Here is a 16,207-nt window from a genome sequence, read left to right as displayed (position 1 = left end):
AACCGACAAGGGATTAATATCCAAAATTTATAAACAGCTCATGTGGCTCAATATAAAAAATACAAACAACCCAATCAAAACATGGGCAGGGGGCTTCCCTGGTGGCACAGTGGTTGAGAATCTGCCTGCTAACACAGGGGATACAGGTTCGAGCCCTGGTCTGGGAGGATCCCACATGCTGTGGAGCAACTAGGCCCGTGAGCCACAACTACTGAGCCTGCGTGTCTGGAGCCTGTGCTCCGCAACAAGAGAGACCACGATAGTGAGAGGCCTGTGCACCGCGATGAAGAGTGGCCCCCGCTTGCCACAACTAGAGAAAGCCCTCGCACAGAAACGAAGACCCAACACAGCAAAAATAAATAAATAAAATTTAAAAACATGGGCAGAAGACCTAAATAGACATTTCTCCAAAGGAGACAGGGCTAAGAGGCACATGAACAGATGCTCAACTTTGCTAATTTATTAGAGAAATGCAAATCAAAACTACAAGGAGGTATCACCTCACACTGGTCAGAATGGCCGTCATCAAAAAATCTACAAACAGTAAATGCTGGAGAGGGTGTGGAGAAAAGGGAACCCTTCTACACTGTTGGTGGGAGTGTAAATTAGTACAGTCGCTATGGAGAACAGTATGGAGGTTCCTTAAGAAATTAAAAACAGAGTTACCATATGATCTAGCAATCCCACTCCTGGGCATATATCCAGAGAAAAACATGGTTCAAAAGGATACATGCACCCCAATGTTCATTGCAGCGCTGTTTACAATAGCCAAGACATGGAAGCAACCTAAATGCCCATCGACAGATGAATGGATAAAGAAGAGGTGGTACATATATAGAATGGAATATTACTCAGCCATTAAAAAGAATGAAATAATGCCATTTGCAGCAACATGGATGGACCTGGAGATTATCATACTAAGTGAAGTAAGTCAGACAGAGAAAGACAAATATCATATGATATTGCTTATATGTGGAATCTAAAAAAAATGATACAAACGAACTTATCTACAAAATAGAAACAGACTCACAGACTTAGAGAAAGAACTTATGGTTACCAGGGGGAAGAGGGAGGGGGAGGGATAGGTTGGGAGTTTGGGACTGACATGTACACACTGATCTATTTAAAATAGATACACAACAAGGACCTACTGTATAGCACAGGGAACTCTGCTCAATACTCTGTAATAACCTACATGGGAAAAGAATTTGAAAAAGAACAGATACATGTATATGTATAACTGAATCACTCTGCTGTACACCTGAAACTAATACAACAGTTAATCAACTATACTCCAATATAACAATTAAAAAACAAAACAAAACCAAAAAAAGATGACTATCTTTATGTATAATAATACATAATGGGGCAACCATAATTTATCATTACCTCAAGAGGGAAAACAAGACCAGAAAATCCCTCTGTGGACCAAGATGATGTGACCAACTCACACAGAGTTTGACACAGAATTTCAGAGGCTGGGGACTTCCCTGGCAGTCCAGTGGTTAAGAGTTTGCCTTCCAGTGCAGGGGGTGTGGGTTCAATCCCTGGTCGGGAGCTAAGATCCCACATGCCTCCTGGCCAAGAAACCAAAACATAAAACAGAAGCAATATTGTAACAAATTCAATAAAGACTTTAAAAAAATGGTCCACATCAAAAAAGTCTTAAAAAAAAAAAAAAAGAATTTCAGGGGCTCATGAATCCCTTGAAGTTCTTTCATCATCTTCCTAGACATACAAGTATGGACCCTGGTTAAGAATATCTGGGTTAGCCTTTCTGAAGAGCCGACCAGATGGCGGAAGTGGAGCAGAAGAAGAAGCGGACCTTCCGCAAGTTCACCTACTGCGGCGTGGACCTCGATCAATTGCTGGACACGTCCTATGAGCAGCTGATGCAGTTGTACAGCGCGCGGCAGCGGCGGTGGCTGAACCGCGGCCTCCGGAGGAAGCAGCACTCGCTGCTGAAGCGGCTGCGCAAGGCCAAGAAGGAGGCGCCGCCCATGGAGAAGCCCGAGGTGGTGAAGACGCACCTGCGCGACATGATCATCCTACCCGAGATGGTGGGCAGCATGGTGGGCGTCTACAATGGCAAGACTTTCAACCAGGTGGAAATCAAGCCTGAGATGATCGGCCACTACCTAGGCGAGCTCTCCATCACCTACAAGCCTGTGAAGCACGGCCGGCCCGGCATTGGGGCCACCCACTCCTCCCACTTCATCCCCCTTAAGTAGCCTGCTGGCCAATAAAGGTAGAGACTTGTCTTAAAAAAAAAATGAATATCTGGGTTAGAAGTTCCATGTGGTCTTCGAATCATTGTTAGAAACTAACAGGACTTCAGAGTTCAACTAATGTAACCGTCATCTAATGAGATTTTACAGATTAGGTTATGAGGACCAAAGGGTTTTCAGGGCTGACTTGAGAGCAAAGATGGTGGGTAGCAGAACTGAGACCTGCATCCAGGTTTGCTGAATTCCAGTTATCACACGGTATTGCTTTAATACACTATGTTTAAAACAAATGTAAAGAAGAGAGAAGAGTGGAAAAAGACTGACAAGGGGTGGAGGGGGAAAGGAAGGAGTAGTTGTTCATAGCATGTGCAGACTGGCTGCTACTTGGTTCCACTTTTCTGTTTATCATAGATTAGTTTTCTAGCTTCAAGCCAAAGAGACCAGGCCTGAAGCTCCCTTCTAGCTTCCTACTTTGGATCTGTAACTAGTAAGTCCTGATAGAACACCTGAGGTAGACTTAATGGAGAGGAAGATAAGGGAGCCTGGGCACACCTAAAACAGATTATGTCATTACGAAAACCCCAGAGCAACAAAGAATCCACTGTTTCCAGGAAGCGGGGGGGAAACATTTCTAAGGAGAAAGTATGAGCCTTGAAGAGAGTAGGGGTATATGCAGCAAGGAAGGGGTATCGAGTGGCCCTGTGGGTGGGAGGGAGATGCTGAAACAGGGTGAGGTGTGAGTGAGGCACGCTGGGGGATGGGTCTGGGAGGCAGCTGGTGTCTGGCCTGGGAGCCATCTAAAAGTTTTTTTAAACTGGAGAGTATCAAAGTAAGATTTGCATTTTAGTTAGATATCTTTAGTAACCAGATGGAGGATAGATCTAAAGAGATTTTTTCCCCCTAGTTAGAGAGCTGTTGTCCAGATTCATTTGTTCATTCACTGATCCCAAATTATGAAGCTCGTAATATAAACCTGGCACTGATCTAGAGAAGAAAAGACAACCTACACTGGGACAGTGACGATGGAGATGGAGCCATATAATCAATGATACATATTGAAGAGACAGATTCAAGAAATATTAGTTGTTAAAAATCATCAGAGGGCTTCCCTGGTGGCGCAGTGGTTGGGAGTCCGCCTGCCAATGCAGGGGACACGGGTTCGAGCCCTGGTCCAGGAGGATCCCACATGCCGCGGAGCAGCTAGGCCCGTGTGCCACAACTACTGAGCCTGCGCTCTAGAGCCTCCATGCCATAACTACTGAAGCCTGTGCGCCTAGAGCCCGTGCTCCGCAGCAAGAGAGGTCACCGCCATGAGAGGCCCGCGCACCACAACGAAGAGTGGCCCCTCTCGCTGCAACCAGAGAAAGCCAGTGTGCAGCAACAAAGACCCAATGCAGCCAAAAAAAAAAAAAAAAAATCATCAGGAGCTAATGACTAACAATATGGGGATGGGTGTGGGGAGGGACTGAAAAGGAAAGAGGAAGCATATTGATGGATGGTTGAAACAAATTCAGAGGATTTTTAGGGCATACTCTGTATGATACCATAATGATGGATACATGTCATTATACATCTGTCCAAACTCATAGAATATACCACACCAAGAGTGAACCCTAGGGACTTCCCTGGCGGTCCAGTGGTTAGGACTCTGTGCTTCCACTGCACGGGGTGTGGGTTGGGCCCCTGGTCAGGGACCTAAGATCCTTCAAGCTGCACAGCGCGGCGCCCCCCACCCGCCAAAAAGAGTGAAGCCTAATGAAAATTATGAACTTTGGGTGATAAAGACATGTCAATGTTGGGTTTTTTGTTTTTAATAAATTTATTTATTTTATTTATTTATTTTTGGCTGCGTTGCGTCTTCGTTGCTGCGTGTGGGCTTTCTCTAGTTGTGGCGAGTGGGGGCTACTATTCGTTGCGGTGCGCGGGCTTCTCATTGCGGTGGCTTCTCTTGTTGCGGAGAACGGGCTCAGTAGTTGTGACATGTGGACTCAGTAGTTGTGGCTCGTGGGCCTAGTTGCCCTGCAGCATGTGGGATCTTCCCGGACCAGGTATCGAACCCATGTCCCCTGCATTGGCAGGCGGATTCTTAACCACTGAGCCACCAGGGAAGCCCCTCAGTGTAGGTTTATCAATTATAACAAATGCACCACCCTGGTGGTGGGTGTTGATAAGGGGGAGGCCATCATGTGTGGGAATGGGGGTTATGGAAAATCTCTGTACCTTCTGCTCAGTTTTTCTCTGAACCTAAAACTTCTCTAAAAAACATTGTCTTATTACAAAAAATCAGCAGGACCTGACGATGATATTGAGTAGGGTGGGGAGGTGGGATGAAAAGGAAAGAGGAAGCATATTAATGGAGGATTGAAGCTAATATTATATCCACTATTTTAGAATTATATAAAGTCTAAAGGAGTTTTCTGTAAGAAGCTCTGCAAAGGTTAAAACACGTAGATCAAAACAGTCTTCATCTGCACCATCTTTGAACTGGGAGACTACTTTAGAATTTGTTATTTCTCCAGGTCAGAGACTTAGACCTGCCCTAGGGAAGTAATTATAAAAGCAACTGAATTGTAGGTTGAACCCAGACAGGTTGAAATAAAATACAAATGTCTTGCTGAGCTTCTCTCCGCAGCCTCGTGGTAAGCCTTTCCTACCAGAATTCTAATTTTGTCAAAATGGGGTTGCTTTCATGTAATTTTAGTAGGACCTTTCAAAAATGGAGAGCAGCAAGAACTGCTCTCCACAAGTGAACAGAGATGGGCTGGGGGACAAAGTGGATTGGGTAAATTTTTATAAAAATAAAAGGTATGTCATCTCAAGGAAGAGAATAAGACAGGATTTTACTAATGTTACTTTAAGAGACAAAAGACCCAATCAAATCATTCATTTTTGCTGTCTTAATTACTTATCTACTACGAGTAAAGAATAGCACAATTAAAAGGAAAAAAAAAAGCTATGTGCTGTAAATGCCTATAAAGACACATGCTTAGTTTTGCACTGTGCTGTACACATCATAAAGTCTTGCTGGGCTGGTGGCCCAGATCGCCTCCAAGCCTCACAGTTCTGTAAGGCGAAAGGATGAAATGTAATATTTACAACCTTGGGAATGAATTAATCCCTGGAGAAACAGGGATTTTCTGTTTCTCACCTGCTCACATTCAGCTGGCTTAGTACCTGAGCAGGGTACCAGGGACCAGTTTCCTCCTGTTGCCACAGGGCAGGACACTAGACTCAGGCCTCGAAGCTAAATATCTGACATGTCAGCACAGAGACCTGGCACTGGAGTGTTCTCTCTCTGTGGATGTCCACCTGTCCTTCCTGGTAAACGGCTTCCAGGAGTTCCACCTCTGGGAAACTACAGGGAGAGCCCTGACAACAACATAAAAAACATACTCAAGGTGACTTGAAGATGCCCCAATAATAGAGTATGTGCCCATCCTAAGTAGCAGCAAATGCTATAAGGGCTGCACATTTTTTTAAGTTGAGAAAAACAACTGCTCGGAAAAACCAAAGCTACACTAACTGCTGACATGCAAACCCAGTTTTGACAGCTTAGTTGCAACTCTGCCCCTGGTCTACAGGTGAAATGAGCTCTCAGCCTGGCAGAGACCTTCTATTGGTGCAGGAGAGAGGTGCCTGTGAGCAAGGACCATGGCTCACATTTGCTGAGGCATTTCCAGTGGGCTTTGGGAAAAGGACAGCCTTTTACCAGAGCAGAGAAAGGGGAAGAATGAAGAAGCCACAGAGTACGGGCTGTTGTCTTCCAGGCTTTTTTGGCGGACAGGGCTGACGACATTTTATATGCTCCCCACAAAAATGTCAAGAGGAAGAAAGGCGGGAGTGAAACAGGTGCCCAAGGCTGCTGGAGGTCTGTGGCCCTGCCTTGGGTAGAGGTCTAAATGCAGCTATAAGTTTAAGACGAAGGGATCTCATCATATTGTGCTTGCTTTGGTTCCCTGAAACTCTATGTCAAGGTATCCCTTTCCTCTCTATGTAATAATGCCCAGTCAGTAAGCCTGTGATAAACAAAATGGAGGACAGGACTTCACCTCTCCCCCCATACATGGGGAAAAGGTCCCTTTTCACTGAGTACATCGGCCACAGTATTACAACTACTGTAAGATAAGAGGTGCTACTTTCTCATACAATGGGTTTTCCCATCACCTGAAAAATTACTTGCTGAGGGTCTGTAACCAAGGTAAAAACACCCCCAAAGTTTAGATCTGCATCAGCATTTCCCTTAAGAACTCAGGTCACAGCTTTCATGAAGGGCAAACAAAAAGGAGTTGAAAAACAAATATAAGTATAAATTAACAGCCACAAAAGATGGAGACATGGCCTCTATCTTTGTCTTTCTTTTTTGTTTTTCTCTTTTTAAATATAATTTGAACAAACTTGTTTGCTGTTTTCTTTGCAGAAAAAAAAAGCAGAAATAAATTGAGAAGAAGGAGAAATGGGAAGGAAAACAGTGAGAGAAGCTGGGAGGCCATCTGTATAAAAGGTGGCAAAAGAATGAGAACTGACAACTGTCCAAAGCTTTATTTGTTTATTTAGTTTCTGGCTCCCTGTTTCTTGGCTATATGGTGATCTTGGCTATCTATATAGTCAAGAAATTCATTTGGGCTTCCCTGGTGGTGCAGTGGTTAAGAATCCGCCTGCCAATACAAGGGACATGGGTTCGAGCCCTGGTCCAGGAAGATCCCATATGTGGTGGAGCAAATAAGCCCGTGCGCCACAACTACTGAGCCTGCATGCTGCAACTACTGAAGCCCGTGTGCCTAGAGCCTGTGCTCTGCAGCAAGAGAAGCCACCACAATGAGCAGCCTGCGCACCGCAACGAAGAGTAGCTCCCACTCACTGCAACTAGAGAAAGCCCCCGTGCAGCAACGAAGACCCAACACAACCAAAAATAAATAAAATTTTTTAAAAAAGAAATTCATTTAATTTTCTTTTTTTCTCTCTTTTCTTCCTTTCCTCCCCCCCCCCCCACCATCTAACCAGGTCTAGTTAAGAGCTTGAGTTTTAATACCTAGGTTTGAATTCCAGCTTTCCACTGCTCTTCAACTGAGTTCGGTCCTCAGTAAGTTACTTAAACTCCTTGTGCTACAGTTTCCACATCCGTTAAGTAAGAAAAATGATCAGAACCTACCTTATAGGGTTGTGGTGTGGATTATTTATAAAGTATCTCTGAAATACCAGCTATTATTATCATAAACCCTCACCTCATCTCACAGATAAACAGTATCTTCCTTTTTCTCAATTCAACACAACCTCAGTCTCTAGATACTGCATATCGATTCCCAGAATCCTTAACAAGTGTGGCCGGTCTTGCAGCCAGGTTTCTTGCAGCATGTCTCACGGAAGTGGGCTTGGGGTTCAGTCCAGTCCAGTTCTGGCTGAATATCTGGTACACCTGTGAGTCTGCCCTGTGTGGACTGGCCTTGAACTCCAGGCCAGCCTAGGGTCATCCAGGGCCACCCCAGGGATTGCAGCCATATCAGAGCCTGGTGCAGATGTGACCTGGCCCCAGCCAACTGCTTATTGGCCCATCCATTTTCTGCCACCAAAAGCATGTCCTGAATGCTTCAGAAGCCCAGCACTTCCCTGGGGACCGTCCTGCTCTTTCCTGCACTGTCCATTCTTGTTCATCTCCGTCGAAAACACATTTCTCCTCCTCACTGCCTGGCAAAACGCTACTTGCCCTTCCAAGTTTTATTTCATTCTCATCTCCTCTACCTGGGAGCCCCCAGGCAGTGCTTTCCTTCTGTACCAAGTCTCTTAGTTACATCTACTTTGACATGATTTTCCAGGTCAGTGGATAATATTCTGGCTGATTCCTCCACTAGACTGTCAACTCCTGGCAAGCCCAGCTACACTGGGGAGGCATTTCTGAATGACCAAATGACTTTGGACTCGTCTCAGTTAAGCCACTTGCTCGTGGGCTTTTGGTCAACGTTAAGAGTCAGATGAAATCTGAGCTCCTAGAGATTTCCTCTCTGCTGAAAGTGGGCCAGACATGTGAATTCTTACATCACTGGAGGGTACAGTAGAAGTTACTGCCCTTTTTGAGGAAGTTACAAAGGAATAATATAATTATTTGTTTCTTAAGCATTTCTGAGAAAGGAGGAAGAAAAAAAACCCTATAATTTCAGTTTGTGTCATTGGGCAAACAGATATAATCTATGAGGGACCAGCTAATGTATGGATATGTAAAAGATAATTACAAATTTTTCATGAGCTTTGAAGTTGTTGCAACTTATTTACTTCTGTAATAGAGTTCTAATGAATTTGAAGGGTGCTGGAGATAGCCGTAAAATGTTATACTAAGAGCCTTGTAGAATCACAGAATGTAAGAGTTACAAGTGACCTTGCAGACCAATTATTGGTTCTTAATCATGAGTGCATAATAAAATTTTCACTGGTCCACAGAAAACTGAGACAGATTTGGATAATCAGCTGTCACATTTCTTTAAAAAGTAAGAAAAACTGGGCTTCCCTGGTGGCGCAGTGGTTAAGAATCTGCCTTCCAATGCGGGAGACACGGGTTCGAGCCCTGGTCCGGGAAGATCCCATATGCCGCGGAGCAACTAAGCCCATGCGCCACAACTACTGAGCCTCCACTGTAGAGCCCGCGAGCCACAGCTACTGAGCCCATGTGCCATAACTACTGAAGCCTACGCGCCTAGAGCCCAGTGCTCCGCAACAAGACAAGCCACCGCAATGAGAAGTCCGCACACCACAACGAAGAGTAGCCCCCGCTCACTGCAACTAGAGAAAGCCCGTGCGCAGCAACAAAGACCCAACACAGCCAAAAATAAAAATACATTTAAAAAAAAATAAGAAAAATTCAATTTAAAGGGTCATTTTCTATTCTGAGATTAAATTTTCCCCACTTTTGTGGTGTTAATATATTCTTTCTTTTATGAAAAATGGTGATTATGAATGGTAGTTTCAGCTTTTTTTTTAAATGTAGCCTATTTATCTCTGCTCCTTATTATTATCCCAATTGGTTAAATTTTTTTTAATTGAAATATAATATGCATATATCCCAATTAATTTTAATAGCCCTGTATTTGTGATAGCTTTCTAGCTTGGCAAAATGAAAAGTTGGGCAACCCCAGATAAGTTTCCCAAACTGTTTTTTAAACAAAATTTATGGGTCTGATTTATGAAACTTTATGAACCCTGATTGAGTTCAACCTCCTATTTGCAGAAAAGGAAATAAGAGTCTATAGAGGTTAAATGTTAAAGCATTATACATGCACCCAAGGTCCCCTAACTAGTCAACAGCAAAGCCAAGACTAGAACCTGGGCTCTTGCCTCCCTGATAGTCCAGAGGTCTCAAAGCTGACTCAACTTCACAGGTGTTCAATATTAGTACAGAGTGTAGAATTTGATCCTAAAGCCACTTACAGTGCAGAACTGAGATGAACATGAGTTTTATGCAGTCAATTAGATTGCATGTTAAGCTGTACTTTGCTTTGCCACAATTATCTCTTACAATCATGACAAATAATCTTTACCTGGTATGAGTTATGCATTTTTGTGATTTTCATCTGATCAAAACTCAGCAGGATAGCATAAAATTTTATAAATATACAGAAATAAATATGCCCTTATTTCATCACCTCCATTTATAAGCTACTTAGTTCATTTTCTTCCTTATCAGTCACAAAACAGGAGTTGCCACCATTTTTCCCTTGCAGTTCACATCACATAGTTCTAATGCAATAATTCTGCACCTAGGACAAGATGGGCCAGCTTATTCAAATCCATCTATTGAGCCATGTCAATATCAGAAGATAACACATTACCAAGACAAACATAAAAGCCCTGGAGCCAGAAAAACATTCAACACTGTGATGCCAAAAATTTTTAATCCATGTATCTTGATTCCTCATTATTATTCTAATAAGTTTTGTAGTCACCTTGTTTATGGGAGTTTCTAATTCCTGCTGTTAACTGAAGTTGCTGTTCAGTATGCAGGCTCACATTCTTTTTCCCCTTAAGAATTTTGAACTAGCAGCCATAAACACAGCCCTATTGTTTTAAAGATGCCGAAATAAAGATGCCCAAACAAAAGCCCTTACCTAAAGTAAGGCAGGTGCCCAGTAAACTTTAGTATCTTACTTGGATCCTTGGGTCTTTCTTTTTTCCAATTTTGAAAATTTGAAATAATTTTAGACTTACAAAAATGTTGCAAAAATAATACATCTATGTGTACCCTTCACCCACCTTTCTCTGCCCTTTTTCTGCCTCATGATCCAGTCTAGGATCCCATGTTGTGTTTAATTATTGTATCTCCTTAGTCTCCTCTGTGACTGCTCCTCAGTCTTTTTTTGTCCTTCACGATCTTGCTATCTTTGAAGAGTACTGGTCAATTATTTTGTAGATGATCCCTCAATTGGGTTCATGTCATGTCTTCTCCTGAATGGACTGAGGTTCTGCATTTTTGACAGAAAACCACACAAGTGTTGTGCTTTTTTCAGTGCATCATATGAGGGGGATGTAATGTCAATAGTCTTCTTACTTGTGATGTAAACCAAGTAACTAACAAAGATGGTGCCCTTGGCTTCTAATTGCTCATATTCTATCATCTAAGCTCTTTATTGGAGCAGAGGTGACAACTAAGGTACGTACCCTTACACAGGGTGGGAACAGAAGGGACAGGTCTTCCTGACCTTTCACACGTAGCTACCATAGCAACCATAGGGCTGGCGCCCTAAACAGAAGCCTGAGAGAGCAGACCACAGGACATAAGCCATCTGATAAAGGAGCTAGGAGGTAACACATCCGAGAAGTCAAGTCACTGTCAGACACAGGTAAGAGACCTAGATCAGGCAAGGGCAGCACGAAGGTGGCCCTTCCTCTAGAAGGGAACTGGTACAGAAAGTGTGTCTTTCTAGATTTCTGTTCTTCCTTCCCTTCATCCTTTACTTTTATTTACTTTAGTTTTCTTTGACGATGCCTCCTACATTCAACTGATCTCTGATTCTAACAAAATCCCAATAAGAATATGTATCTACTGCTTTGGGGATAATTATTACAAGTTAATTTCTATAAACTGCCACAAATAACAGCACCCCTGCCGTTCATCTTGCTGTCATCTATCTGTCCCCTGGAGCCAGACGGGGGTACACGTACCATCTAGTACAAAACTATACCCTTCAATCCTGGAGATAACACATGAACCAAGGTTCTTTCTTTTCTTTTTTAAATTGAGATATAATTCACATACCCTTTTAAAGTGCACAATTCATCAATGTTTCGTATATTTACAAGGTTGTGCAACCATCACCACTGTCTAATTCCAGAATCTTTCACCCCAAAAAGAAATCTAGTACCCATTGTCACTCCCCATTCTCCTCTGTCCCCAGCACCTGGCAACTCACTAATCTACTCTCTACCTCTATGGATTTGCCTATTGAACCAAGGTACTGTTGATCCCAGATAATAATAACCAAAATGATCTCAATCCAGTAAACCTAGGAGACACACACACACACACACACACACACACACACACGAAATGTGACTCTGCCAACACCTCGCCTTCCCTTTTGGTACGCAGAACTCCTCCTTCCACTCCATCCCCCTAACTGTGTCTCGGAGGTGATGTATCTGTATTTGTCCTCCTCAGGGTACAACCCATCCAACCCTTTCCTTTTCTGTCAAAAACCATGACATTTTCTACCAGCGTCCTGCAGTTGTGAGGTAATGCTTAGGTAAATTTATCTCTGCTAAGATGCTAAGGAGTAACAGATTTACATTTTAATGGAGAACTTCTGGAGTCTATGGCTCAGCTAGGATGACCATCTGACCCAGTTTTTTGGGATCATCTCAGTTTATGCCTGTTGCCCTGGCAAAATTATTAATAGCATCACCTTTCTCCCCTTTCTCAAGAGTGTCCTGGTTTGGGTGTTTAAGTATATGGTCACCCAACCATAACCAAAATAAATGACTAATCATGGTAATTATGGGCATAGTGTCAGGCCAACAAGGGAAATATATTTAGGGAAATGAAGTTTTAATGTTTCTCACATTGCACCCCAGCTCTGCATTCCCATAAAAGGTTTAAATTCACCAACCTGTAGGAATCAGGGTTTCATCCACAGGCAAAAAAGCATCAGCTTCTATAGTGACTTCATGGTCATATATATTCGGGGAACCCTGGGAGAGAAAAAGTAGAGAAAGAAAAGAAGGTTTAGTGCTCAGTCTTATTTTATATATTTGCTTTATAACTTCGCTTGCAGAAATGTTTTCAAGTATTGACGAAAACTTTAGAAATCCCATTTGACCTACGATGACGATTAATTCGTTCATTTAAGTTAGGTAGATAAGGGCTCAAAAATAGCAGCCGATACATTTGGAAGAAACTTTCGAGTGTGACCCCAGCATGCATGTTCTTTTCTGAATGGAATTATGAAAGTGAAAAGTCAGAGAAACAACAGTGGTTTGAAAGCCTTTTGGATTTTGACTTATTAGCAGAGGGTTTTCTTCTACTGTCCTCACATGCCAGGCAAACAAAAGAGCAAGGGTCAGTGACCTGTAACACACAGGTGCTGGACAGCCAAAGCATCACCTCTAGGCTCACTAGGCATGGGCCATGTCACCCCTTCTCTGGCCTAGTTCCCACTCAGAGGACCCACTCCCTGCTCCATGGCAGAAGCCTGGAAGTCAGAACTGGGTCCCATCTCCCCTGTAAAGATGCAGCCTGCCCTCCTGGCGGAGTCAAAGCCTGGTCCCTGAAGCACTGGTAGGTGGTCAGAAAGGCCCGGGGTCTAGTTCTGGACTTATTTCCTTCAGTATAAAATCGGGCTGATGTCCCCATTCTGTCCAGGGTTCTTGGGGAACAGTTCAGTAAGGATGCGTTGTGTTGCTTGCAAACTGGAAAATACACACATATGTTTCTAATAAAAAAGATTACATTTTAATAACAGTATTTTAAAGCTTCACAGCAAAAGATGTGGAAAGGAAACCAAGTGAGGGCTTTTGCTGAGTGAATGCTCAAAAATAAACGAAACCAGTAGTTTTCAGCTAGGGGTAATTTTGCCCCACAGGTGTCTCGAGACATTTTTGATTGTCACGGCTGGGGGTGGTAATGCTACTGGGGAAGCAGTCGTGTGAAGAGGCCAGGGATTCTGCCAAACAGCCTACCATGCTCAGGACAGCCTCCGCACCCCGGCAACAAGGAGTCATCTGGCCCCAAATGTCAACAGTGCCGAGGCTGAGAAACCCTGAGCTCAGCTAAATTGAAGCCTCCGAGGGGTTCCTGAGAAGTGAGCAGAGAGAGGCAGTGCTCTGGGTTAACTGAAAACATATTCTACTGTCAGAAGGCCTCAGCCACACAATCAAATGGAGTCGTCCAGAGGACAAAGGCCAAGATTTCAGAGGCTGTGAGAGTCGATGTCTAAACGTGACAGAAATTGGTTTATGTACACTACCAGGAGGCTCTGTTTCTAACGAACTATGATTCTCTTGTACTGTCCCAGCGGTCAAGGGTAGGAGTGGGTGGGAGACAAGGCTGGGGCAGAGGCTTCTGCCCACACTATCTGAGCCACTTGTTTGGTCCCTGATCTGACCTGGGAAGGCAGGTCCAAAATGGGAGTGGCCTGCACCCCTGCCTAGAGCTGTTCCAGCCTAGAGGGGTCTCTCTTCCGTGTGGCTCTCCCTACTGTCACCTCAGGCCTCAGGCTACTGCCAGTACCAAAGAGGCCCCTGGGACTGAGGGCAGCAGCTGTGAGGGAATGAGAATTTGGGACTCTTCCTTTGGCTCTAATTGTTCAATGCTCAGTTCAAGGTTGAGTAGTATTCCATTGTATAAATATATCACAACTTATCTGTCCTCCTATTGATAGGCTTTTGGGTTGTTTTGAGTTTTTTTTTATTATTATGAATAGAGCTTCTTAGGAATTTCCTTGTTCTGTTTGTTTTTTAGCACTAGGGCAGGAAGAAAATGATTCAGTGTGAAAATCACACACCACTAAATTGAGTCCAAGATGTTGGGGAGAAGCCTGGGAGGAGAAGGAAAGGAACACTGACTAGGCACCCACTCTCTGAATTGTTGGGTCATTAAACAGCAGTAACATTCCTTCAGTAAAGGAAGCATGCTTTTCATTTTATGACTCTTCTGACCTGGAATAATGCAATGTCTGCTCTGGTGGAATATTACTGTTGGATTCTTTTCCTTTTCAGGCTGATGAAAACTTGGCAAGGAATGCTGATTCACAAACAGAACTGAGGCCCATCTCTGAGTTCAGTGTTTGCTTTGGTTAACTTTGGCTGCTACTATTTGTAACATTAACCATTTATAGAGCTCACTGCGGCTTGGATGGGGCTTTAAAGACCTTTTTGTGCATTGCCACTACCACTTCCTTACTTCAGCTCTTATTACTTCTAGCAGGATATAACAGACACTCTTGGTTACTACCCAAAAGCTATCTCAACTCCATTAACAGCACCCTCCCTTTCCCCTGGCAGAACACTGACTTGTTGATTTATCCTATGTGAGGATATATTCAGGGAAAGGACCCCCACCCAGGCCCCAGAGGGCAAACTTTGATTTGTCTAAGCCAACCATGGTAGTCTAATTCCCTTGCTGGTGACTGGGTTTAGCAGAGCATAAGACACACTTCTGGCCAACAAAATGTGAGGAAAGTCTACTGAGGAGCTTCTAGAAAAAGTTTTGCTTGTTCTTAAAAATGGAACGTTAGAGATATGAAAAAAAAAGAATAGTTCCTTTTTTTGTCTCTGGATGTGACTATACGAAGAGGTGATTCATGGAGCAGTGGCAACCATCTTGTGACCATGAAGGGATAAGCTTGAAGACAAAAACCATAGCACTGAAGAAGCAGAATGGAACGATGGAAGAATTTGGGTCCTTGATGACATACCTACACAGTCATACCAAAACCAGAACTATTGCTTTTCATCTCAAATTGCCCCAGGCCTGCTTTCATAGTTCTTTAGATAAAGTTTCAGTTAAAAAAAAAAAAGTTCTCCTAGTTTTGTGTTTGTTAGATAAGAAAGGAACAGCCAAAAAAAAATCAACCAACCTGCAACCTACATACCTTTTCCATTCTTTGAAAAACACACTGCTCTCCTCCCGCTAGGCCTCCAACACTCAAACTTAGAAGTGATGAGTCAAAGTCTGACCCCCAAGTAGGACAAAAATACCGCTTATTAAATTTAAAAAACAAACAAAAAGAAAATATGTAAGATGAGCTGACTATTGAAAATATCAAGTTTCGAGCTATTTACCTGGGGAGGGTTTAAGACACACAATAATGCTTTTCCGGGTAGGGCAAGAGATGTTCTGAAAATGCAGAGAGACCCCTTGACCCCGGGCCGGGTAACTGCCTACCAACCCTTACCTGATGCTCCAAAAGGCTGGTGGCCCTCACCCACCCCATCCCTAAAGCTAGAGGCTGTGGATGTGAGCTGTACTTACTAAGACAGCACACAGAAGGGAGTTGACCCTGACCACCCTTCTGTGTGTGGTCTGTGATCTGGGAAACTATTCAGCCTCTGGAAAAAAATTTAGAAAATTTTAGGAGTCACTCCAAGTCCTTGTAGGATTGGAAGGGTAGAAAATTCTGGTCAGGAGGGTCCTCCTCTCACGTAAGCAGAAAGAGCCTTAGTGAACCTTACGTTCCCATTTTGCGTCTTTCATTGGAACACACTGGCAGAGTAATACTTCACACCTAATTTCTTTTTCTATTTCTGAATCTATTCCTTTAGATCACCCCCTTAGTTACAAAAATGTGGAAAATAGTGAAAAATCACCATGATCTACTACCCACATAAAACCATTAATATTTTGTTCTATTTCTGTCAAGTTTCTTTCTGAACTTATTTTAAAAAGTGGGGTCTTTATGCTCATGATTGCAGTGTCTCTTACGGCTTGTGCATGTTTATTTTTTGGTTTGTCTTTAAGATCTCAAGAAGGATGGTGGAAGTTCCTGAAGATAAGGAACAAG

The 16,207-nt window shown here is 43.3% G+C and overlaps 2 protein-coding genes across 3 annotated transcripts in view; one reads left to right on the top strand and one right to left on the bottom strand.

The window, feature by feature from the left end:
- GALM (galactose mutarotase) overlaps positions 1 to 16,207 on the bottom strand; it is a 97,887-nt gene that overhangs the window by 22,381 nt on the left and 59,299 nt on the right. For both annotated transcript variants that reach the window (XM_060116885.1, XM_060116884.1), the window contains exon 4: positions 12,317 to 12,398. In XM_060116885.1, the coding sequence (XP_059972868.1) occupies positions 12,317 to 12,398 (82 nt within the window). The remainder of the gene's footprint in view (positions 1 to 12,316; positions 12,399 to 16,207) is intronic.
- On the top strand, positions 1,781 to 2,254 carry LOC132501713 (small ribosomal subunit protein uS19-like). Its single transcript, XM_060117418.1, has one exon. The coding sequence runs from the start codon at positions 1,794 to 1,796 to the stop codon at positions 2,229 to 2,231; it is 438 nt and encodes a 145-aa protein (XP_059973401.1). The 5' UTR covers positions 1,781 to 1,793; the 3' UTR covers positions 2,232 to 2,254.

This window comes from Mesoplodon densirostris, chromosome 14 (assembly GCF_025265405.1).
Source record: "Mesoplodon densirostris isolate mMesDen1 chromosome 14, mMesDen1 primary haplotype, whole genome shotgun sequence".
NCBI classification, from domain to species: Eukaryota; Metazoa; Chordata; class Mammalia; order Artiodactyla; family Ziphiidae; genus Mesoplodon; species Mesoplodon densirostris.
Note: the sequence above shows the minus strand (reverse complement) of the source record. Positions and strands in the feature narration are given on the sequence as shown.

Coding starts and splice junctions, on each gene's coding strand:
- LOC132501713 (XM_060117418.1), top strand. CDS start 1,794: ATGGCGGAAGTGGAGCAGAAGAAGAAGCGGACCTTCCGCAAGTTCACC.